The sequence below is a fragment of the Falco cherrug genome, chromosome 1 (assembly GCF_023634085.1).
Source record: "Falco cherrug isolate bFalChe1 chromosome 1, bFalChe1.pri, whole genome shotgun sequence".
Classification (NCBI taxonomy): domain Eukaryota; kingdom Metazoa; phylum Chordata; class Aves; order Falconiformes; family Falconidae; genus Falco; species Falco cherrug.
This window is the reverse complement of record NC_073697.1, coordinates 119,277,039-119,301,286: the sequence shown is the minus strand read 5'-3', so window position 1 is coordinate 119,301,286 and position 24,248 is coordinate 119,277,039. Positions and strand designations below refer to the sequence as shown.

The window sequence follows — 24,248 nt, the reverse complement described above, 5'->3', positions numbered from 1 at the left end:
TTTACTAAACTCTTTACATCGTGCGTGCATGAACTTCCAAACTTGGAGCTTATTTACACAAGTGTGATAAATATTCTGAAGTACTGGGAGTTTTCAATGGCTTGTTGACCATTCTGGATTGCAAACTTGCAGGTGGGAGACTTTTTTTTTATTTTTGTCACACAAAATTCATTTTGTCTGACAGCAAGTGATTCTCTGAAAGCTTTAACCAGCTTTCCTACCAATAATAAATGCAGTTTTGTAGTTTGTTATATTTAGTGGGGAGCCCCAGCGTGTTAGAAATAACACGGAGCTAGTATCCACACACATCGGAGGAATCAGATTGATTTCATTTGCTTTGGTGTTGCAAAATTGTTACAGCCCGGGTGAGAACTCTCGCTATTTATCAGGTTCATGCCTGTTCTAATGTTTTCATGGAGCAAAGTGACTAATGGCTGTGCTATGGGAATGTCCTGCACCCACACTGCTCTCCCTGGGCACTTTCACCCTCTCCAAGAGTTTGTACCAGCAGGCACCACTCACCCGTGCTGTCCGGATACTGCCTGTGAGCGTAAACTCATTAGAGACAACTACTGGTGGGAAGACAGAGCTAAAATCCCCAGCACTAAGACAATTCAGAAAGAAAATGGGAAAATCTCTGAGGAAAAGCCACCAGCGCCAGCTCACGCACCGAGCCCAGGCATCCCTCGCTTCTTTGCTCTGGTTTGCACAAACAGGGCACTGGGCAGTCACCCCCAAATGCCCAGCCCTCCGATGGCCAGAACTTTGCACTATTTGCACAGCTCAGCATGCAAAGGCATCAACCCCCCTCGGTTGCAAGTTGCCCAGCTCCTTCATTAGGTAGCCCTTCGTTTCCCATTTGTCAAGTAGTTCTCTGGCTCCTTGTGTTAATCAGTTCGCGTGCTCAGTCCCAGCTTCTTTTGAGTCTCCCTGGGGCACCTCTTGAGCTGCTGGTGGCCACGTCCTGCGGCCGCCGTTGCTCTCCTTTCACTGGGCTGAGCTTGCTGCTCACCGGGACCTTCCCGCTGGCCCATCCAGCCCGAGGAGCCGCTTCCTTCGCCGGGGCCTTCTCGGAACAGAAGGATTTGCCAGTGCCCAGCGAAGCGCTTAGCAGGGCATACGAAGTGCCTGCTGCCGGAATTAACCCTTATCAGCTCAGTCACTCCAACTGTCTCAAAGACAAACTGCCAACAACACATTCAATTCCATCAAGCAGCCGAGATCAGTTCCAGGAAAATCTTGGCAGACCAAAGATGGATTATGAAAGTCACATACTCTGTGTCTCTCCATCCCCTCAGCAGAAAAGCTTTTCCCAAGCTCGGAAAGCAATACGAAGAGGTGAGAAGTTAGATGATGAGGGATAAGCAGCTAAATGGAAAAACTTATCAAGAAACGTTAAATGAAGCGAAGTGGAAAGAAACTGAGTGCCCCCTTACTCTGCTGAGATCTTATTCATCATTCAAAGGCATTCTAATGTAATAATTTGGGGGGGATTTCTTTGAATTCATGGCAGAAATCGGTCTATTACAATGACTCTAGACAGAGCTGATTCTTAACAAATGTACCGGCACAACTGATCGGTAAGTGTGTCCCCAGGTTACACAGAGTAGTTGCACTTGTATGTACTTTTTGTTGTACAGGGTTTTTTTGTTGAGTGAGTTGCTCTTTTTTTTTTGTTTGTTTGTTTGGTTTTTTGTTGAGTGAGTTGGTCTCTGCAGTTATTAGGCGACCGGGATACATTCGGTGCGTGTAATCATGGCAATGATTAGCTGTTAACCAGACTGCGAATGGTGTTTGTGCAGGAAAATCTGGAAATGAGTGCAGGAGCGGCTTCAAATTTGAAAGGAAACCCAGGCTGTCTGCAGGCGCCTCTGTCCTGCAAGGGTTTCATGAGGCAGCGCAGCGAGCCAGCGTCAGAAACCTTCCCGGCGAGCTTACAACACAAAGAAGCTGGACTCAGAAGCTTCTGAGCTGTGTTCATCCTCTGTCCATCTGCCTGCATGTATAACACATTTGTCTTCTTTGTTCCCAGGAAGAAGAACATAAATTACTTACCACATTACAGCTGCTCTACACTATAGGATATTATTTTTCTCTCATCTCACTTGTATTAGCTCTCCTTATACTTTCTTTCCTCAGGTTAGTACAAATTTACATGCATCTTAAAAGTACAGAACCCAGTACGCACATTCTTCTTCTCATGTAATTCAATTTATTGCTTAGCTTCTGATGTAAATAACTTGTATTTTCCTAATAGGAGTTATAAAAGCCATTCCTAAGCAAAATCCATTCGTAAGCAAAATCTATTGATGGCAACAGTATGAATACAACAATATATTCTTTTTCCTGCAAATTAAATATATTCCAAAGGATTCAGACATTATTCTTTCTCCCCCAGAAAACTTCACTGCACAAGAAACTATATCCATATGAATTTATTTGCATCTTTCATCTTGCGTGCCACAGCAGTTCTTATAAAGGACACCGTATACTACAATATTTACTCCAAAAGACCAAATGATGAAACTGGATGGATACTATACCTCAGTCCTGAGGTAACGTGTTAGTTCATTGCTAACAGTAAATGTGTGCTGCTAGTGGCCCTAACAGTTACAAATTCAGAAGTCTGCCATATGGCAGCGTGTTTTGAGGTGTTTGTTAGCCAAGCTTTGAATGCTGAAATTTTGCTGATAAAGCTTGGGGTAATCAAGAAGAAAGTTCTGATCTGATAAATTGTAATAGATGGATGTTTCTATGAAGCCTTGTACAGAAACAACAAACTCAATAGTTATATGTAGAAACATCCAATTAAGCAAAAAACCCGTACACCTGTAGTTTTTAGGAAGAAATCTACACATTTACTTGGCACTTACATAAAGCTAGATTTGTTCACACTTGGTTTGCTTGGCACGAGGCAATGCACGAATCTTGCTTTTAAGACAATGCTATAAAAAATGTATTTGTTGTGAAAGAACACTAAGAGAGAAAAAAAATGGTTTAAAGTCTTTTCTGCACTAGAAAAATGTGCTGATTTTCTCACACTTGTTTAGATAATGGAATAACAACATCTCTCATTTGTGACCACTGTGGATAAATCATGTTTGTATGATGTGTATGACTGTAGTTTGCCCATGCCAACATACAAAATTACCTGCAAGATGGTAATTGTGTCTATTATTTTAATAGCTCATCAGTAAAAATACTGATATGCAGATTATGACAAAGAACACATACCCCAGCCTGCACGGTCACTGTCTTTTCCTACTTGTCACCTCCACGCAAACTCTCTGATGATGTAGAAGCATTTAAATTGTTGCACTCCCCTCCAGCAAGAAGAGTCTTGTAAGATTTGTGACAGAACCACAGTTACATCACAGTCACGTGCTCATTTTAAAATGGTTGCCGAAGTAACAAGAGCAAATCAGAATTTGTCAGGGTTTTTATGCATTAACAATGATTCTTGGTCTCTCATTTCTGCAGATTGTAATCATTTGCAGGACTGCCCAGTTTTTCATGCATTACTTTGTTGGGGCAAATTATTTTTGGCTATTAGTAGAAGGAATTTATCTGCATACATTATTGATAACTGTTGTACTCTCTGAAAGACGACTGCTACAGACATATATTGTGATAGGATGGGGTAAGTACGTAACAAGTTCCAAGTTCTTGATTCTGTGGTACTTTCCGAGTCAGTGGTGAAAGAACTAGAAACAAGTCTAGTTTCCTAGGGTAAAGGATCTTGATAAAAGAGAAGATAAAATACATTTCTGTCCCCTTCTCTGCATGGTCAGCGATGAGCCCCAGGTATTCTGGACCAACTTCCTTATGTTTAAAGGGAAATCAAGAAGTTAATATTAAAAATTAAAAATTAAAACTTTCCTGATTATCTAACTATGAAGTCAAGCACCCAACCTCTGTTGTTGCTCTGCTCCCCCAGTATGATTTATGCTGTGCTTATTCAGTGCTCCGAGTAGTTATTTTCATATCAGACTGCCCGTGGGTTCTTAAATCAGTTGGTGCTTAAATCTTTAGTTTAGTCTACCTAATGGATGAGGGGATTCATTTTATCTAAGAAGGTTAAATTTAGGTAACTAATATGGAGACTCTCTAGAACCAAAGGAAGAAGGCTAGTATCTTTGAAGAGTGAACTATTCAACTGTGTTTTCAAAAGTGTGTGTATTCAAAAGTGGAGTATTACCTTAATCCTTTCATGCATCTCTAGATATAGTCACATTGGAACTTGTCGTATTTCCTACAGCGTCCTTTTCTCTGGTCTTACCTGTATTCATGCACTATGCTGCTGTGAAGATTATTTTTCGGACTTGCAGTTTTGAAATGCTACCCCATATTTGGTATCCCTCCTTTTCCTCTTTTGCTTCTTCCTCATCAGACATTAACTAGTTTCCTTCACTTTCAAACTCATTCCCATCCTTCCTTAGCTATTAAAAGTTTCTGTCAAAGCGTTTACACTTCATTGCTAAGTCTCTAGGCTTTCTGCTTTGCTGCACCTTACACTTTAGAGGGTCCTTCTCACCATCGATGAGACATTTCTCTGTTAGCTCTCACATTTATCTTTAAAGACCCCTTTTGCTGTATTAATACGGCTGTATTAGCATAACAGGCTGCTGACACAACTGTCTTTCGTGCTGTTTAGTGGTGTCTCATTTGCCTTTTCACTCTTCCCACCTCTCCAAATCCATTTGTTGCTTTGGTCACCAGCTTGCTAGAACAAAGACTAATAATTTTATTGCTTGTTCAAACTGCAATGAGATAAGTCTGTTAAGAAATTTGCTCCCTACTGTGAAAGTATAAATAGTAATTATCATCTCTTCATCAGTCCCCCTCCACTGCTCTCATACAGGTACCATGTTCACTGATTTCCTAAAGGCCTTCTCCTACTAATTAGCTTAATTTCTTATTTATATTTATTAGAATTACTACTAAAACAGGACAGCTGGCACCTGTCTTGCAGACATTTGTAGTACTGCTGCTGCTGAGCCAGCAGGAGCGAACCATGCCTGCACCTACTGAGGCACACTCCCTCGGCTCCTGCCCAGGAGCTGCACTTGATAATGTCACCTCATCAGCCCAGGTATCATCCTTCACCACGGGACAAGCCCATATCACCCCAGACATGTAGCTCACTTCCTGAGCAGCCCATGCCCTGATTGCTCTCTCAGACCCACTTGTGGCACCAGTGCCATCTCCCATCCAAGTGAGACCCTTTCTATCTCTTTCCCCATTTTACCCATTCAGAGGTTTATTATCTTTGAGAGTATTTTCCTTCTGGCCTTTCCCCTGTATTACCACACTCTAGGTCTTCCCGTGACCTTAGCTAGTGCCCCAGAATCCTGAATAGATCATTTTCTGGCCCCAGTGACCCACATTGTTGTAGTCAGAGCCCAACTCCATTTGCCTCACACAGGGCACCCATTGTTGCAGCACAAACAAACCAGTAAGGCTGCAACAAGACTTTTACTGTCAGATCTGGTCAGAGTCTACTGTCCATGCTGCTTCTCCTTCATCCAGAGGTCAGACCACACTACTCCTCCTCCATCTAACCCCCTATCCCACACTCCTCAGGGATATTTAACTACTTAGCAGGAAGGAGCTACAGCTGCACATCTTCGAGGCAAGGCCACAGCTGCATTTTATCAATGCTGATCAACCCTCTGCCTTCATTCCTCTACACACATCTCTTTTCTGCCACATCCACCAGAAAATCTCCTGTGTGTTACTGGGCTGAGAATCCAGTCAAACGCCTGCCTTTTGTAGCTCACATGTGCTTGTGATTGAAGCTTGTGCCTGCACATTTGTAGACCACTGGAATAGTGTAGTAATCCTTTATTTCAGGGTTCTTTTTTGGTCTATGACCTCTGAGACACACACACATGATGCAATAGGGGAATGGGGACCATGGATTATCTTTAAGGGGTCCAGGACAGGTAAGCCAGGAAAACAAGCCTTTGTCAATTGTTCTAATTAACTAGACAAAGTTCTATGCCTCCACTGAAAACTTGTTAAGTTTCAGCAAGTGAAAATGTTAACAACTGGTGCCTTAGGTAGTCTGTAAGGACTTATGTGCCAATTTTGAATTCTCAGAGTCAGGAAATTAGAAGATTTAGACAGGTCGGCAGTGTATGTGTGTATATATATATACACATATCTATCAGTCTGCAAATGCAAGATTCAACTATCCAATGAAATTTAATTTTGTATTTGAAATACAAATGGAGAAAGCCAGGATCAGGTTGATTTTTTTACAGTTCTAAATAGAAGACTGAAAAATGGTTGTCTTTGCACCCTACACTACTGTAGCATATCAGTGTTTTGTATGAACCATTCTGCAATTTTGGCTGTAATTGACTCCTTTTCTTTTCAGTTGTTCCTATCCTCTTTGTTGGTCCTTGGGGAATAAGCAGATCAAAACTGGAGAACACAGGGTAAGTTACTAAATAAAATGTGCCTTAGAATACTGGCTTTCTCTTTGCTTAATTATTCTGGAAGCCCTTGACAGTAATTGACACAAGTATTGACTACTAGATTATATTAAGATTATACAGCACCTACTAATACTTGTTACATGTTCAAGGTCCATTTTAGTACTTTTACGTTAAACTACTTCTAGGAATTCCCAGATTTCCTCATACATAAATCAAGAAGTAGAATTAACTTTTACTCCTCCTGAAATTAAAGCTATTGCATCTAATGTTCTTCTACTTACATGAAGCAAATTTTCAGCACAAACATCTTCATGGAAAGCATCTTGTTAGTAAGAAAAAGAGACCAGTGCTTTCCCTGGAGTTCAGATACACTTTGAATTTAATTAGTACTCACTGCCATTTTGGGAAAAAAAATGTTATGGAGGATAATGGCAAAAACTGATATTCACTAGAAGCTGATACTAAATGAATGTGTTTAGTATTCAGTGAACAAATTGCTAAGAGTAACTTGCACTAATAAGCACCAGTTTTCCAGTCTTCCGGTCTTCATTGATGCTGTTAATTGTATCAAATATACTTTGAGGTTTGCGTATGACTTCTTTTGTTACCTTTTTTATTCATGGATCCTAGAGAGTTTTGTTTGGAACACCAATATAATTAGTAAGCAACAACGTCAGGAACCAAATCACAGTTACAGTCTTATAGAGTTAGTTGTTATATAGACCATAAATGACAAACCAAGATCCTACAGTTTCAGGTTAATTAGCAAGAAGGAACATGTGCATAGGATACATTAGAAAATTAGAGCAAAAGAAAAGGAGACAGCTTCAAGGAAAAGTATGCATACTTTTTAGCAGGTCAAGAACCATGGTCACAATTCATAGTTTATCCATTTCCAGCTTTAGATAGAAAAAATTGAGTAGGATGAATTCCGTTATGAAGGTCTGGTGCCATGTACAGTCATTATGTGGATCCAGAGGTTGAGTTTGCCAGACAGTTCTGAAGTTTGCAGCCTAGAGAAACCTATCTCAACACTTTGGTGGAAAGAACTTCAGAATAAATACAATTACAGTAGTTGGTGAGACTGCCTGGTTTTATGCTTGTGTGCTACGTGAAAAATGTAAACTTTGTCAACTTCCTTTTGAAATAGATGCATAGGTTATGTAAGCTTTCTATTTTATTTTTTTTCTATGAAGACAATATAATTGCTCTTTAAATTATTCTTCAGGTGCTGGGGAACAAATGAACACATGGGAATCTGGTGGATCATCCGGGGACCAATGCTGTTTTCTATTGCAGTAAGAATTATTTCATCTGTTCGTAATACCATGCACCAGTATGACTGTCTTGTGTGACCCCTTCTCCAAGTATAATCTAATTTTTGGATTAGAAAAGATAAGACAGAAAAAAATTGTAAAATGAAGTTTCTTACTGTGGGCAGATGGGCATACCTTCCTTTCTGTCTGTCTACAAACAACAAAGATTTCAGTGTCAACCTCTCAAAACGCTGCTGCTTTATCTGTGCAGTGAATTCTGCACAGCTCTATCTATACTGAAGATGGAGCCTTTTGCTTATTCCTCTAACGTAATCCCTGCTTTTTTATATTACATTTTGGGATCTTCTGCTTTCGTGCTATTTCACAGATTCAGATAGCCCCAGCAGTTTGTTCCGAGCATGTAGCCTCTGATCATTATCAGTGCTTACAGTCATTAAGTATTAGAAAATACAGAAAACAGATACAGCAACATCAGTTAGACTTTGCAGACATCTTTCTGTAGAACAAGCAGCAACTTGAACACAGCTGAAGCTGTTTCACCTACCAGCAATGCGTATAGAGGACCAGGCTCATCTTCTGCATGGGATGACTTTCTTAAACCTAATTGCCTGCCTATTGAGTCTTGTAGTATTGAGTCCTTGAAGCGGTGAAGGAACTCACATACCTTCACACATTGCTTCTTACCTGTATATTTTGATACCAATGCTCATTTTAGGAGGCATAAACTTTCCGAATAAATGTCACTGGGATGTCCTGTTGCTGTTACATTGCAGGACATTCTGTTTGTGATTGTTTCTCAGAATCACGCTAAGTGACCTTTACTTGGTAATTACTTCAAGGCAAACAGCAAATGTATGTGCAGACCTGATATCCCAGTCACCACAGTCTCCCAGCATACATGATGTTAGTCAGCAATCAGCTGGATTTGGGGAGGTTCCTTCTGCGCCTTGATCAGCATCAGTACCTACTACATCTACTACTGATACCACGGGAGAGGCAGGGAAGGAATCAATGAGAACTAAAACTGAAAGGTTAAGCAAAAGGGACGGTATCAGATTGCAGGAGAATGGAGCATCAAATGTGACTGGAAATGGGGAAGATGAAGGAGCAAAGAAGTGGTGAAGAGGAGTTAGGAGGATGCCTAGCAAGATAAAATAGAGGGACAGACACCGTATGGAAGCATAGTGGGCAGAAATGAATGAGTTAAAAACACAGAGCCAGATAATGTAATAACCAGACAGGTGGAAACGTATCTAAAAGCCACTGGCAAAATGTGTGTCAACAGTACCTAATGATGGTTGTGCATGGATTATGAAGCCCAGTCCTCATAGGGCACAAGCTGGTATACAGGCCCAAGTTCCTAACCTTCTTCTTGTGAAACATCAGAAAAGCAAAGTTCGTATTTTTATTTTATTTTATTTTTTAATCTTATTGGACCTTATTCCACCTTATTCCTGTTCTGTTTAAAGCAAAATGAAAATAATCATGGGGAAAGCATCATGCTAGTTTGCATGTTGCTATTTCCTGAGCAGCTCTATTCATGTATAGTCAGCCTGGAAAAGAATGATGGCACCTCGCTTTTATATGTGACTATGACGGATGCAGTTCTCAACACTGATCTTAAAAACTCCGTGTGCCATTTTGGTTTCTTTGTCCACATTAAGAAATAAAAGTATTAGAGTGCTTGCATATAGCCAACGTTTTAGATTTTATGTTGAAATGACTACTTCTGGCTGTAACCCAAGCTGCTACTAAATAGTTTAACATTTTTAATGTGGGGTAGGAGCTAATTTGCATAACATCCATACTTATGATAGGATCACCCTGCTGAGACCTTCAAAAGCACTGACAGGGACCATGGCACAGACATTGTAAAGCCCAATTCAGTGTACGTGTTGGATGAGCAGACAGCGAGGTGGATTGAAAACTGGCTGAATGGTCAGGCCCAGAAGGCGGCACGAAGTCTAACTCAAGGCCAGTAACCTGCAGGGTATCCACTACTGGGTCAGATCCTGTTTAATATCTTCACTGATGATATGGACAATGGGACAGTGCACCCTCAGCAAGTTTGCAGATGACACCAAACTGGAAGGAGTGGCTGAGATGTCAGAGGGTTGTCCTGCTATCCAGAGGGACTTTTCCAGGCTGGTTACATGTTAAAATTAAAATGTAACTTTGTACTGGAAGATTATATATCATAGAGTACATATCAGGCTGAATAAGGCAATGCTGAATTTCTCCACTTTGCAACGTTAACATTTTTGCATAGGGCTTTTGGTATGTGGAAGTGAAATAGTTAATGACTCATAGGTATTTGCAGGCCTCTTTAGAAAATACTTGCAGATTGGTCTTGGCCAAGTCAGAACAATTTAATTAACAAAGGAGTGAATTAGTAATAAAAAGAATTCCCCCAGGACTTCCTTGTCTGGCTGTCTAGAGCCTCTTTATCTGAAGAATTTCAATCACTGCTGGTCTTTTACCACATCCCACTTACCTGTCCTGGTCTGGTGAAGAGCTATATGACCTGAAGGTATATATATACCCTGTTAACTGCCTCACTTGGAGAGAACCAATACCAGCAGTGGCTGCCACTGCTGCTCCGTCAGCTGAGGTAACAACCTGCGTCAGTCCCAGCCTAATCACAGCTACCTTCTGGTTATGTGGTGACATGTTTTACAAGTGTTTAATATCAATTTTACATTTCTTTAATAGCTATATGAGTAGAGTCATAGCATTTACTGTAAGTAACCCCCATGTATTTTCTTTCAAGGTTAACTTTGCCATCTTCTTAAAAATTCTCAGGATGCTGATTTCCAAACTAAAAGCTCAGCAAATGAGCTTTCATGACTACAAATACAGGTATGTAATAAATAAAGAAGAAGAAGCCCTAGCCCTTTCTTTTCTTCCTCACAACATCAGAAAGCTATTCAGAGCATGATCTAGGGAAGCCATCTGGGGAAACAGCTCCACAAACATTTTCTTATCTGAGAGCACCTGTGTGCTGAGTATTCTGGGCATTTTTGCAAGGGCTTTGCAATGTGATAAGATCTCTGCTCTCAAGTAACCTTACTGTACACCTCTGGCCTCTGCTGCTGTGACACATTTTTTCTTTTGAGTGTGACAGAAGGTCCTCAAAAGAAAAGGAGGTGCAGAAGACTTGTGGGACATTCCTAAGTGACATTAGCATTTCTGATCTGCATATTTTTTTCACAGTACAGACACATTAACTCAATAACGTCCCTGATCTTCTTGTTAACCCAAATCAGAACATTATCCTTATCCTTGCAGGTCCTGGTGTGGGCTCTCCTGGCCAGAACCTCACTGGTAACCATGTGTTATGCAGAGTCCTGGAGCTGGTCTTAGCACAAACATCTTCCCACTTTGTGGGAGCAGCAAGGGCAGGATGCTCTGCAAGGAACCTGAGGCTTTGTTAACTGCTTTCCACATCCTAGTTCTTTCCAGTTCTTAGTATCTTCAATCAAACCATTGTGAATCCCTGCCTGTGACTACAGCCCTGCCTTACTAAGATGAATTATTTTATTGCCTAGCAAGACTGGGCAGCGGGAGGGGGGATGGAAAATCCACTTCCAACTTCTTAATAAATTCTAATGTTAAGTCCCTAGCAAGAAGCATATTTCCTTTTCCTTGGGAAAGAAAGGATCCAAAAGATCTCGGCTATGTTCTCCAGATTGCTACAGGAAGACTGTTGTGATGACAGTCACAGACAGCAGTGCCTGTATTGAATATTGCCTGATGTTTTGTGTTATACTCTCCTTTCTACTGCTTATGACTGCAAAACTTTCAAAGATTTAAGCTATTTCTGAGATTGCAAATCTTCCTCAGAACTCACCCTCTTTTGAGATCTCTGCTTTCATCCATGCAAACACGTTCCCAGACTTTAAAGAAGATCCTCTTCCGTAAAAATTATTTTGGTTGCATTTTTTAAAAAACAGATGACTGCTGACAGTACCATAGAAACTTTCTATGCAGCTACATAGTTTTCAGCAGTGATAGGAAGGTCTAAGAACCTTGTTAAGAGATCACTCATACTTGGCTAAGTAAATATTTTTCTGTTACCTAGCAGCATAAGTTTGATGATAACGGCCTTCCTGTTCAATTTCTTGTCCCCAAATTTTCACCTTAAACCCCAAACCAAGTTTCCCTCCTGTACAGATTTTTCTGATAGTGTGTTCCAAAATCCATATCTGGGAATTTGTCCTCAAAATCATGAAATTATTAGTACCACTCCAGAGTCAGAATATTGAGGGAATATTTCTGGAATCATTTCCTTGTAGATGAATTTTTGATTTTTGCACCAAGGATGTTGAAAAAATAATAAAATCAATCATTTTCTTTTTAAGATTGGCAAGATCTACACTTGTGCTGATTCCATTGTTGGGGATCCATGAATTTGTATTTACCTTCATCACTGATGAACAGGTGGAAGGACTTTCAAGACATATAAGACTTTTCATTCAGCTGACAATGAGCTCATTTCATGTAAGTACTGGTTTTAGGGGTCATATATCCACATAGATATGTTGTTCACCTAAAGAGATGACAGATATATAGTATTCTGATGTAATATGCTCCAACCTATAACATCTGTAAATACACTATTACAATGACAAGATTAAAAATCCACAAACTGCATATTCAAAGTACAATAGTCCCAAAGACAAAAAAAGGAGTCCGCTATCTTCAGAAACAGTGTCCTGTGTTCTCTGGTAATAGGTGGCAGCTCATCACAGACGCCCTGTTCTGAAAACAGGATTCAAACAGTTTATTTAAACTATGCGTCATGTAAGCTAATTCCTAAAAAGCACTGGAAGGCTTCTTTTTAACAAGGTTTTCAGGCATTCTGTTGACTTTGTGGTCACACTGAGTTGGCAGCTCTGGATTCACCTTTCTCAGTGCACAGTACACGTCCTGCATACTTCAAACTGACCACAACCACCTTGTTGTCATGCCATTTGCAAACAAAACACAGCCAAGGCTCTTCGTGCCAGGAGATGCATCAGCTTCACTTCAGCTTGGGTAGTTGGGGCAGTCAGTTTGTGACTGACACGTCGCTGGCACAGTGGGCTGGTGGGGCAGCCCTTACCTTTGAGGAATCTTTCCAAAAGCAGTTGAATGTAGACTACGTGGCATCTGGGGCAGTTTGATGAAAGGAGCCGTGGGAACAATGAGCGGAGTGAAAACATTTGCTGGGAGGAGAAGCATGTGAAGGGCAAGCACGAGCCGCTTTGTGTGTGGTTCCACCCTGGAGGACACACTCTGGGTACATGTAGCAGACTAACAGCCTCAAGCAAGTGCAGGGGAGACACACACGTCTTGTACAAGGGCTTTGTCAGGGCCATGGCTCACTTGAGGTGTGTGCTGTTCAGCAGCTGTAACACAGGCACTTCCATGCAAGCCTAGAGAAAAATGCAAATACTATTTCTTTTAATATTTTTTTTAATGTCAAAACCACACCTACATGCTTCAGGCCTCCATAGTTCACATATAGGCATCAGAGATGTCTGTCACCTGAGATGCCCTTCTGAGGACCTGAGTTTGGGGCTTCTGTCTTGTTCATGGGTTTAAGTATGAATTCAACGAAGTACTTAATGCATCAGAAGTGAAACACAGAAACCCACCAGTGAATTCAGTGAACAGGCACCAGTAAAGAAGTTCGCTTTTGCTCACTAGACCCCTGACTGGTGCACCCCACTGGGGAACGGGGGGGGGGGAAAGAGCCCCCAGCTAGGAGGTGGTTTAACCTGTGCCAGGGAAGTGCCCACTGAGTCTCCAGCAGCATCACTCCTGCCTGCCCAAGCAAAGGTGTCCAACCAGCAACCAAAGATGCAAAATGAATTAAGAAGGAGGATGAAAGAGAATCTGAATCTGTGGCTGCTTATGCACAAGTATACGTGTGTTTCACTGAAACTGCTCTCTGGCTTACCAAGGTGAGGAGCTGGACATGCCGGTCATTCTGCCGGCGCAAGGCACTGCCATCTGCTCCAACCTGTGCTCTGCAGAGCTGCTGGGTCATGGCTTTCTCAGGCAGCACTCCTGTTCCACTGCCTGCTCAGCACGTTGTCCTTCAGCCTCCCCCTTCTGCCTTGACCTTCTTGGTGAGACGGGACAGCAGTTTCCAGGTGTCCTTTCTTTAATGAGATATCCAGCAGTATCCCATATTTACAGCGGCTGTAAGTCCTTACCACTCACTAACTCACTCCTTCGACACGTCTGCCCTCTTCTGCAGCCTGAGACGTGAAGTCAGCAAAGCATTATTGCACTTTTCCCACAACTGATAGTGATCCTTGTTCTTAACCTGTATGTATGCATGCGTGCATCAGTGCTCTGGTGTGGGCACCCACCAGTGCTTTGACACCCTTACTGAGGTTCTAATTTAAAACTTCCACTACAGCTTGAGAGGAAAAGTGTCCAGACAGGCAGAAAAAGTTCATGCAGAGCCACCATCCTAAGGGGGCCTTCTGACATGGTGTTGAAATATGTGTTCCTCAGACATATCCTTACTTGGAGAGGCTGAAGTGACCAGAGGTTATTTTAAGAAACAGAATCATTTTAAACGAAAATTTTATTTACTGGCTCGTACAAAGAAATCTGATGTAGAAGATAGCTTACTCATCCCTGCTAGAAAACAAGAATTTCATTCCTTATAGAGGAACGTGCACATGCTCAAGCTACATGGCACGCTTTAGAAGCAAAGCTTTTTCTCAAAATAACCAGAGGTCTCAGACAATGTTTATTACAGATTCTCTTCTTTAGCTACAGCATTGTTTGTGAAAGGATTAGCAAAAAAGCACATAACTGGTACACAATTAGATTTGTTTAGTCTGTAAATCTTGCCAGTAGTTTTAAAAAGCAGTTAAACTGTTTTGTTAAAGAAAATCAATTACCTCTGAGAGTTCATCTAGAAGTTTTGATTCAAACATTTTCAAGGAGCATAAAATCAAATTCTAAATACGAGTTCTGCTGTAGATATGATGCTTTGTTGCTGTAGGAAGTGGAGGAATCTAAACATCTTGGCTCACTGGTGCATGTGAACTGTTAGCCACAGGAAAAGAAACACTGAGTTCTGGTTATTTAATAAGTAATTTATCATGTTGCAATTGTCAACAGAACCGAAGAACAACGGTGAGGCTTACACATGCATCTATCCTTTCTATTGGTTATTATGCTAAAGAACATTTCTTCTGAATTTCTGATTCTTCTTTTTCCCTCACACTGATTATTTTTAAAATGTATGTCTTAGAAGTCATAGCATACAGGAAAGATTTCTAAATGCCAAGTTCCAGTATGGCAAAAAACCCCCAAACAATAAATTAAATAATAATATGAAGAAGCTTTAAAGAAATGAGGAAGGATATAAAGTGAACATCAAACATGAATGATCAACTGAATTGTCCACTTTCTGGTATGATTTTACAGTGCTTCTGCCTGCCACTGCATGTTCTGGTCTTGTAGCAGCAGTGAACTAAATTCACACAGGGATTTACAAATGTACATTCAACACAGAGGTGCCACTAGTATTCCCAAAGTCCTCTCCTCATCTGGTGAGTTTTCTGCATTGCTGGCAGTGGGTGTCATCAGGCTTAGCAGTCATGGGACTAAACAGCACCATCCAGTTTGGATCCTATTTCTGCTTGTGGTGCCTGTGAGGCCAAACCTAGAGCTCATGCTCAGAACACAAAAAAAAACACACGGTAGAGGTATTTTCATGGATTTTCTACCCAAAAAAGACAACTACCTCCAGATGCAGAAGCAGTTCTGCATTTCTAAGCTATGAAATTTGTATTTATCCATCAGAACCTCTCTCCATGGTTTCCAAGTCTTCTATAACTACTATTCTAAAATTTGTCCCCATAGTAGATTACCTTCTATTATGAACCCTAATGACCACAGTATTTTGTGACTTTTTTTTTTGCATATTTCTGTGAAATAATTCAGATGCAGAGGATTATTTTAAAATTACATGGATAAATGACATGTCAAAATTGCCTATATCTTGCTACCATAACCCAGGTGAAGCACGAAATATAGTAGAAATAAAATACACGCAAAAAGCAATTGTGATTGCTGTTTCCCCTGCCCCCATTTCCACTGGTGTGCCAGGTACTGTTCTTATTCATACTTACAGTGCATAGGCTTAAAAAAATTAATGGCTCCAAACCTTTCAGAATTGCTAGAAAATTAACAGTAGGCTTAAAATGCTATTAATGCCAGATATAATAAAAAATATTGAAGCTGCTGTGTATGTGCATTTCTTTTTAAGCTTTTTTTTTTCTGAGAAAACATGAAACACTTCTGGAAAAGTATGAGTGTGAAAACAAATGAATGATGTCAGCTGTTATTATATATGGTCATGTCACCTTTTCACCTGTGATCTGGATATTGCCTTGGGGCTGATAGTCAACAGTATTTATTCTCTTCATCAGAACTTGTGTCATAGTTGTGTTTAGACAAACCAAAAGAAAAGTGTTTCCTGTAGCAACGGTAACAAATCTGTGTATCTGTGCCAGACTGTTATGCTGAGATGCATGCATATAAGCTGTTTTGATCTGAGATCAAATACACAGAGAAGGAAAATGGAGTAATTTTGGGTTTGGTTTAAAACAAGTTTTCTCTCTAGGATTTAATATTTTTTTTACCAGTGTTTATTTAAATCAATGTCAAAGGAAAAAGGGCAATTCAAAATAGCCATAACACTTAATACAGACGAGCCTTCATCTACCACTAATCACTTAATATATCACTAATTTTTAAAAAGCACCCAAATGAGACCCCTGTCAGTATTCTCATTCACAAATTCAAACAAGCATATGGATAAGACCCCAAGCTTAGGTTTTTTGTTTTGCCACATTTAGAAATCGCAGCAGTCACAGTATAACAGCAGTAGTTTGGAAAAAAAATAATCTTATCTGGTAGAAAAATGAAGATAACGATGGAAGATCAAACTGGGTTGTATACTCTCTGTTCTTCAGCATCTGCACCAAATGTGCCCTACGTTTGCTGAGGCACCACACAAAAACAAGTGAATGGGTACTTCAATAATAAATACATACAGGTAACTGATTTCCTTTTTGAAAATTAAGCAGCATTGTTTATACTTAATGGCTTTAATGCTAATGTAATCTTTAAACTAAAACTTCCAAGTATTTCTTGTAGATTAACGTCTTCCTCTTACTGTCTTTCTCTTACAGGGCTTTTTTGTAGCAGTTTTATATTGCTTTGCTAACGGAGAGGTAAGAGACAATGCTATGAGAACAGTTTTTAGTTGATTAGTAATATTAATGACACCAAGAAGGATAAACACACTGCTTATTGAGAGCGTACGTATGTCCTTTTGAACTAATATAGTTTTGTACTAAGAGCACAGCAAGACCTCTCACAGGTTTGGGACTCAAACACCCAGTGTTTCCACTGCAGCCCCAGCAGCTGCAGCACTGTGGCATGGGGAGACCCTGGGGCATCTGAAATACCAGTAGAGGCTTGTGGTCAGCTACCTAAGCCCTGCTCCTCTAATCGGCTGGAATCCCATTTGTGTTTGGCCAGGCTGAGCCCTTTCTTAAGTTTACCCCTGAGGTCCATGTGAAGTGACCAAACTTAAGTGCTCTTAAACAGCAGCACATTGAAAAAAATAATTTCATGCACGCACTGCTCAGGACATCCCTAAACTTGATGTGAGGGCATTCCTGGTCTGGAAATTATCTCCTTCTAGGCCTCCAGGGACAGCCGGGGGTTCTGTTTGCTCCGTGCCAGGACTGGTGATGGCTCTCGGTGCAAGGTGCAAGGAGATGGCAGCAGGGAAAGCCAGCCTCCTGCCCAGGGCAGGGTGAAGGCTGAATTCAGACCAGGTCGCTCGGGGCTTGGTCCAGCTGGGCTTCTCCAAGGACAGAGGTTCCACTGTCTGTCTGCTCCTTTCTCCCAGTGCCTCACCATACTCGGGAGGAAACATCTGTTCCATATATTCTGTTGGTTGGAACTTGCCCTGTTTCAATTGATGACCCACTGTCTCTTGTGTCCCTACCGAACACCTCTGCAGAGCGCCTGGCTCCATTGCCATGATCTCCTCCCAGGCAGGACTGATACTGAAAAATCAGACAGAAAACTCTCCAATGCTTGTTTTTGAGTTTTAGAAAGCAGGCATTCTTTGTGCTTGATGCTGGATGTACAGGTGGTAAGTTCCACCCAATGTGCATGCCGGCTTTGTTCACCATTTGTCTTTATATGGCCAATCTATACATACTGATGACATTTCGGAGAAACTATTAGCATAGTCATTACAGTTCCAAGAACTACTTACCATATCTATAGGCTTACTACACGTGAAGCTCTCTCACACATGCATTAGGATCACAGCGTATCAGAGGTTCAGGGGCTGGGGAAAACTCGGAGCGAAGAGGGGGAACTCTTAAGATTGACTTGGCAAGCTGGTCTGTTCCTGCCCTGCAGGACCCCACCAGGTGTGAGGTGCACCCTCGGCACTTCCACAGTGCTTCTCCTCTCGTTTGACGGCCACCATTCAGGTTAGCGGACCCCAGGGTGGTCACAGGATGCCACCGGTCCACCGGTCCATGGTTTTTTCTCCCCCCCCAGGTGAAAGCAGAGCTCCAGAAGCAGTGGTCTCGCTTCCTGCTGGCAGATCCTTTTGGCTGTAAACCCTGCTTTCTTGGGGAAAACATAAAATACCTCCGGAAGTGTTCACAGAAGCAGAACACCCAGCACCTCGGCAGCAAGCGCCACTCGTGCCGGGGAGCCGGTGAGCCCTGGGGCACGCAGCTCCAGCAGGTGCTGGTGCAGCAGACAGAGCTCAGCCCAGAGCAAGGCCGCCCTGTCCCATCTCGCCCCTGGGCAAGCATGTCAGACAGCAGCGAAGGGGAAGTCACCACTGGAGAGACGACTGAGGAAGTCTTTGAAGAAAGTGAGATTTAGAAAGCTGGCTGCTAGGACAGGGTATTTTAAAAGGGCGCCTCGCGCCTCCAGCATACAGACCTCTCGGATGTGCCATGCAAGGAGGAGGCAATTAATATTCCAATTGCCCCAGTTTTCTTGATCTGAGAAAAATGCCGATCTGGATGTTGCTAACCTGTGTGGCTGGGGTAGAAGAGGTTTGCTGGATCAAAAAATGCTTTGACTTGACCAGCCTGGAAGATAACTAACTGATGCTGCAAGAGATGTACACAGGGAGCAGGACAGACCCTGAAAAAGAGCAGGTTCTGGAGATACACGTTGTGTCCCAGCAGCTTTATCCACGCTTGACTGCCATTCTGCTCACATAATGGAGAAGTTGCTGGTTTTTCTCTTTCATGGGTGTATTTCATAGAGATACGTGTGTAGAAGACTTTTCTCTCTGCAGACTGAAACCATCCCCCATCTCAAAAAAATAGTTTTAGGCGAAGCCAGAGACATTTTGCTTAAGCATAATGAAAGTATCTATATATATTAAAAAAAAACCCAAAAGAAAACCAAAAACAAACAAACAAAAACCAAAAAGCTTGGGAAGAAACAAATTCTTGCTTGTATTTTTGAGCATCTTCACTTAAAGTTTACTGCTGGAAATATCATTATGAAATGAAAGACCAAAATGTTTTCTTTTGAAAGTGTCCAAATGAAATGTATTGATACAATTTTTGTTTGCTCATTTTTATTTTCACTATGTTTTTGTCACAAGCCACACATTTTGATGAGTCTGCAGGTTTGTCTGACCCGCACTGACAAATGACAAAATAGATCAGTGGTAAGTGCTGCTTCCATCTTCCTCCCAAGAGAACTTCTCTCCCACAAGAACAAAATGGATAATGGCATGGGACTGCGACAGCACCAAAAGAATATTGTGAAATCCTTCTTCCAGCATTTAACAAGAACTATGATGAAATTTTAATTGTCGCATACAGCTCACCCAGAAAGCTATGAAATTCAATTTTGTTAATACTCTATGAGCCAATTTCCAAACTTGTGAACACGAGCTAATTGGCATACTTAAAAGAAAAAAGAAAAGGCAATAGAAAGTTTAGCAGGCAATATTTATCTACAACATAAATGTATACCCCAGACACACACATGTGTAACTATCAAGCCTGCAGCTAGTTAGACAGCAAATGTTACGAATTTTTCCTGTGTTTTTTTTTCCTTTTTTTTACTTTACTGGCAAGCACTCTATTTTAACCTAAACCCTGCACATGTAACATCTTGGGCAACCGGCCCTAGGTAGCCCTGCTTGAGCAAGGGGGGTTTGATGAGGTGTTGGTTAAGATATTAAAAAGCTTGAAGTGGTTTAGAATGTATTTTGCTTGTGTACTAAAAATGTGACAATTGAAAGATTTTACTGTATCTCAGTAAAAGAGTTTACCTTTCAATTGGATTTTAAAGTATTTCAACTGGTCAAGAAACCGATTTTCGGTACTCTCAACGGCAGTCCCTGCTAGGTGCATTTCCCCCTCTCTGCTACGTGTACAGTCTTTTTGCCTCTTTCATTTTATAAAAAATCAACCTTTTTTATACAAGCAAACCCTAGAGGCCTGATAAAAACAATCATCACATGCATGTTTATAAGTAGACAGCTCAGCAAGTTTCATCATAAAATACAGCATTGTTTATTAGATCACTGAAGTACTTGTTAAATCTGGATGGCCACACACGATGTATCTTTACAGAAATATTACAAGATCCTCAGTTCCAAATAAAATATTAAGCAGCCCAGAAGACAGCAACAGACTCAACAACTCAAACATGTTAGCAGGGTCAGTGAAAACCGCTGTGAAGAGAGCCAGGAAAACAGGTGACTCTCCTCCTAGGAAGGTGAAGGTCTGCAGTGGGGTAGCCTCCCAGGATTTTCCTTCAGCCCTCCGTGGAACCCTCCCAGGATTTTCCATCAGCCCTCCATGGAACCCCACAGCGGGAGGAGCTGATAAGAAAACCTGCAGCAGGTCCCTGGGATGTGGGACAGAAGCTGGAATTGTTCCCAGCACTCCTGCAAGTGCACAGACCAGAGAGATAAAAAGCTGGGAGAAGGGACAAGAAATACCATCTTGCTCTGATGAAACAAGAGGCGGAGGAGACAGATGGACCCTAAGCGGCGTTTGTTTTGCAAGTGGCATTTTGTGTAAATTACTTAATCGATTTGCACATAGATTAATTATCAGACAACAAATCTTTAATGTTAGCCCAAGGTTTTATGCTTGTGTAGACCTAGTAATGGGATTTTTCTCTTTATCAGGCAATAGCTCACCCGTTCCACTGCCTTCGCCTTATGAGAAAGACTGGTGTGAGCTAACGACTTCCCTTGGGATGAGAGAGCCCAGCCTCCCAGTCCCGGCCAGTTTGGTCTCTGCTGAGTCAGTCCATTAAGTAAGACATGGTGGGATGTTCATGCCTAGGACATCAGAGACAACCCATGCTAAAATCTGACTCCCACAGCTTTGAAGTTGTCTTTGCCAAGGATTTTGCTTTCTGTCAAAACCTGTATGACAAAAACATTAATTTCAAGCCCAGAAAAGCTTGTGGGGTTCAACAAAGCTTTCCCATTAGATGTAGTGTAATGACTGATCTGATTTGTATGAATAAGGTTTATGCAATCCTAATAATCTGCTGTGAGACATGGTATAAATTTTTATGTTTTATTATACATAAAGCACAGCCTTCCAGACACAATGGCTCCTTCTGTGGCCAGAGATGTCAGCTATATGTTTATTATTAATCTGTACTTATGTTCTTTGTTTAAATATATTGCTTCTGCATACCAGGGTCTGTACCTCAAAGGCTCAAATAGTAAAGCACAAACACGCCAGTCTGGAGAGCTCTCTGTCAGTTATGCCTTGGAATCAATAATACCGGTTTGTATTTTTTAAAATACGGAAAAAAACCAGTAGATTGAGAGATGTGACAATTCTGTCATGTCTGATGTGCTCACCTCCCAAGGCACCAAACAGAAGTGAAGTAAGGCAGAGTCACACGTGCCACCGCAATGAATCCGATGAAGAAGACAAGTTTGGGAAGGTTGGATGTCTGGGGAGACACTCCAGTGCTAATGTTCTGTTTTGTTCCAGTGCAAACATGAATTAATATAACAACCGCTTTTTTTGTAAAGAGAGAAAAGGCAACTTCAATAAAATAGATAAAGAATCATGTGACAACTTGGTCTTAAACTACAGCCATCTTCCCTCTAGGATGCTGAGGTTGGGATGGGAGGAGGTCTACCTTAGCTACGGAGCAAACTATGGCACAGTAATGCTATCTCTACACTTCCAGCCTCAAGTACAGAAGATGAAAAAGATGATGCTGTGCCTCTGGGTCTGTTGGGATGTCCCACACTCCTGTGCCTGATACCAGGACTGGAGGAAGGGAAGTCCTACCAGCAGGCAAGTCATTTCTTCATCAGTCTTGATCTTTGTGAGGGCTCAGTCTTCAGTGGAAACTGAAGACAACCTTGAGTGTGTGGAAAAGCAGCAGGATGAGAAATGCCAAACCGTGACCTCAGGAGGCTGTAGGCTGCAGCTTACCAGGCATAATCCCCTCATCCCAGGCTGACATCAGCTTCTTCACCTGCACTGTAGAGCAAATCACTTCGACTTGACTACATCTGTGTTTTGCAACCTGCTGTCTCTTGGCCCACGCCTCTCATATCCCTCTAGCACCGGCACCTGATGTTGCTGGCAGTCCCCACTGCAACAGTCAAAGCTTCGCTAGTGGCACTTCCACAACAGCCAAATGGCATTTAGGGACTTGTGGTGTCTTCTGTGACAGACCAGCTGTCACCATCTTTGGGTCCCCCACCGCACTGCTCGCTTTCCTAGCTACCCCGGCATTCCCATCTGCCATTGCTATACTGGCTTATTATTTGGCCAGGGTACCAGCTTGTTAGACAGGCTGCATACATGTCTCAACTTTGTAGGAACTATCCTTCCTTTCAGGACACAGATTCTTCCTTTTGTTTGCTTCAGGAATTTTCTTACTTTTCCCCATCAGTCTCAGCTCCCAGTAAGAGGAAGGCTGTGATCTGTAAAATTCTTCCTGACATTAGTACATTTTTCTTTTTTGATCAAGAATATTTTACTGACATCTTCTTCAGCTTTCATACCAATCCCATTTCTGTATTTTCTTTCTTTTCAGCCTGCCATGCCAAATCTCACAAACTATCCGCTGTGCTAAATGTCGTGTTGTGTTTAGGTATTTTTGCAGTCATTTCTGGAGCCACAAAGAACTACAGTGAAGCAGCTTCTTTTAAACTTTGTCACTGCAATTAGCTCCAGAAAATGGAATTGAAGCTGCCAGGCCTCAGAGGCTTGAGGGCTCAGTTTCCTTGTGTACCATGTTCATCACATTGTAATGACTATTTTCTCCCATCACAGCCAAATTCTCACTGCTCTCCCTGTTTGCTTCTCTACCTTCCCTGGAGTCAGCTCTGACGTTCAGCCCAGTAGCATCCCTGCTACTGCAGAACTGGGCAGCAGTTCTGGGCCGTCCACCCCCTCCCAGAGGCTGCCCTTTTCCACACGTGCACCTGCATCCCTCTGGGGCCGAGCAAGTCCCACCTGCCCAGCATGCCACATCTGTCTATGCAGATGCCAAAACTGGGTTTGATTTACCGTGTTCCACGTGGGCCCTTGGCTCACAGTGCCCCGGTTCCCCTGCCTGGAGGACCGTGCGATTGCCAGAAAATGGCACAATTTGCAGGGAGTTTGGACCTGCTTGAATGTGGAGAGCTGATTCCACGCACTGTGTACCCCTGACCACAGGCACCACAGATGACGAGGCTGACCAGGTGCTTCAGGCTTCCTCTCGCCTTGTGTTGAAGAGGTTGTGCCGAGGTCTGGCTCTGCATATTGCTTTGGGATTGCAGTCTGCCCTGCAGAGTCCTCTCTTCAGACAGGGAGGCTTAGCAAAGCAAGTGCTAAAAACCATCTAGAAGAATGCAAGGTAGAACACAAGCTGACTTCAAAATTATTTTTGTTGCTAAAGTCTAGCACAGGTATTCCTGTGCCAAATGGAGTAAAACCTCCTGCCCTTTACATCTACAGGTCACAGACTGCCAGGCTGCTTCCACCATCCACCCTGGTCCTCTCACCATGGTTTTTCTGAGCACTGGCACTACACCAGCATAGCAAGTGTCACACCTCATATAGTAACCCCCATCTTAGGTTTCAAAGTTGTATCAAAGCCCTCTACGACTTAAAACGTGTATTGCTGGCAAGTTGCAGTTCAATGCACCCCAGTACATGAAGAGTTGTTAAGTATTCACCAAGCTGGTTTATACTGTGCACCAACATCCGAAGCAGCATTCTGAGATTTTTAAACAGATTTAGGCTACTTTGGGCAAGGTGCAAAGACTTTGCTGTGAAAGCCAGGCTTCCACCTGGAGCTTTTTCAGCGTCTTACTTTCTTTTCTCAGAAGAGTGTGCACATGTCTGCAACTACTTACCACATGAGCGTGCAAACACACGGCGGAGCTGTGGGATGCCATTCTGCAGGTGGTAGCAGAAACTAAATCTTTACAAGAGTTCAAACCCAGACAGATTCTTAG

The 24,248-nt window shown here is 42.0% G+C and overlaps 1 protein-coding gene across 1 annotated transcript in view; it reads left to right on the top strand.

The window, feature by feature from the left end:
- GLP2R (glucagon like peptide 2 receptor) overlaps positions 1-18,675 on the top strand; it is a 33,916-nt gene extending 15,241 nt beyond the window's left edge. The window contains exons 5-13 of the mRNA XM_027813016.2: positions 2,033-2,139; positions 2,399-2,555; positions 3,481-3,640; positions 6,383-6,443; positions 7,672-7,741; positions 10,491-10,579; positions 12,082-12,220; positions 16,930-16,971; positions 18,326-18,675. Coding sequence (XP_027668817.2) covers positions 2,033-2,139; positions 2,399-2,555; positions 3,481-3,640; positions 6,383-6,443; positions 7,672-7,741; positions 10,491-10,579; positions 12,082-12,220; positions 16,930-16,971; positions 18,326-18,661 — 1,161 coding nt within the window. The 3' untranslated portion in view covers positions 18,662-18,675. The remainder of the gene's footprint in view (positions 1-2,032; positions 2,140-2,398; positions 2,556-3,480; positions 3,641-6,382; positions 6,444-7,671; positions 7,742-10,490; positions 10,580-12,081; positions 12,221-16,929; positions 16,972-18,325) is intronic.
- Positions 18,676-24,248: the final 5,573 nt, after the last annotated feature.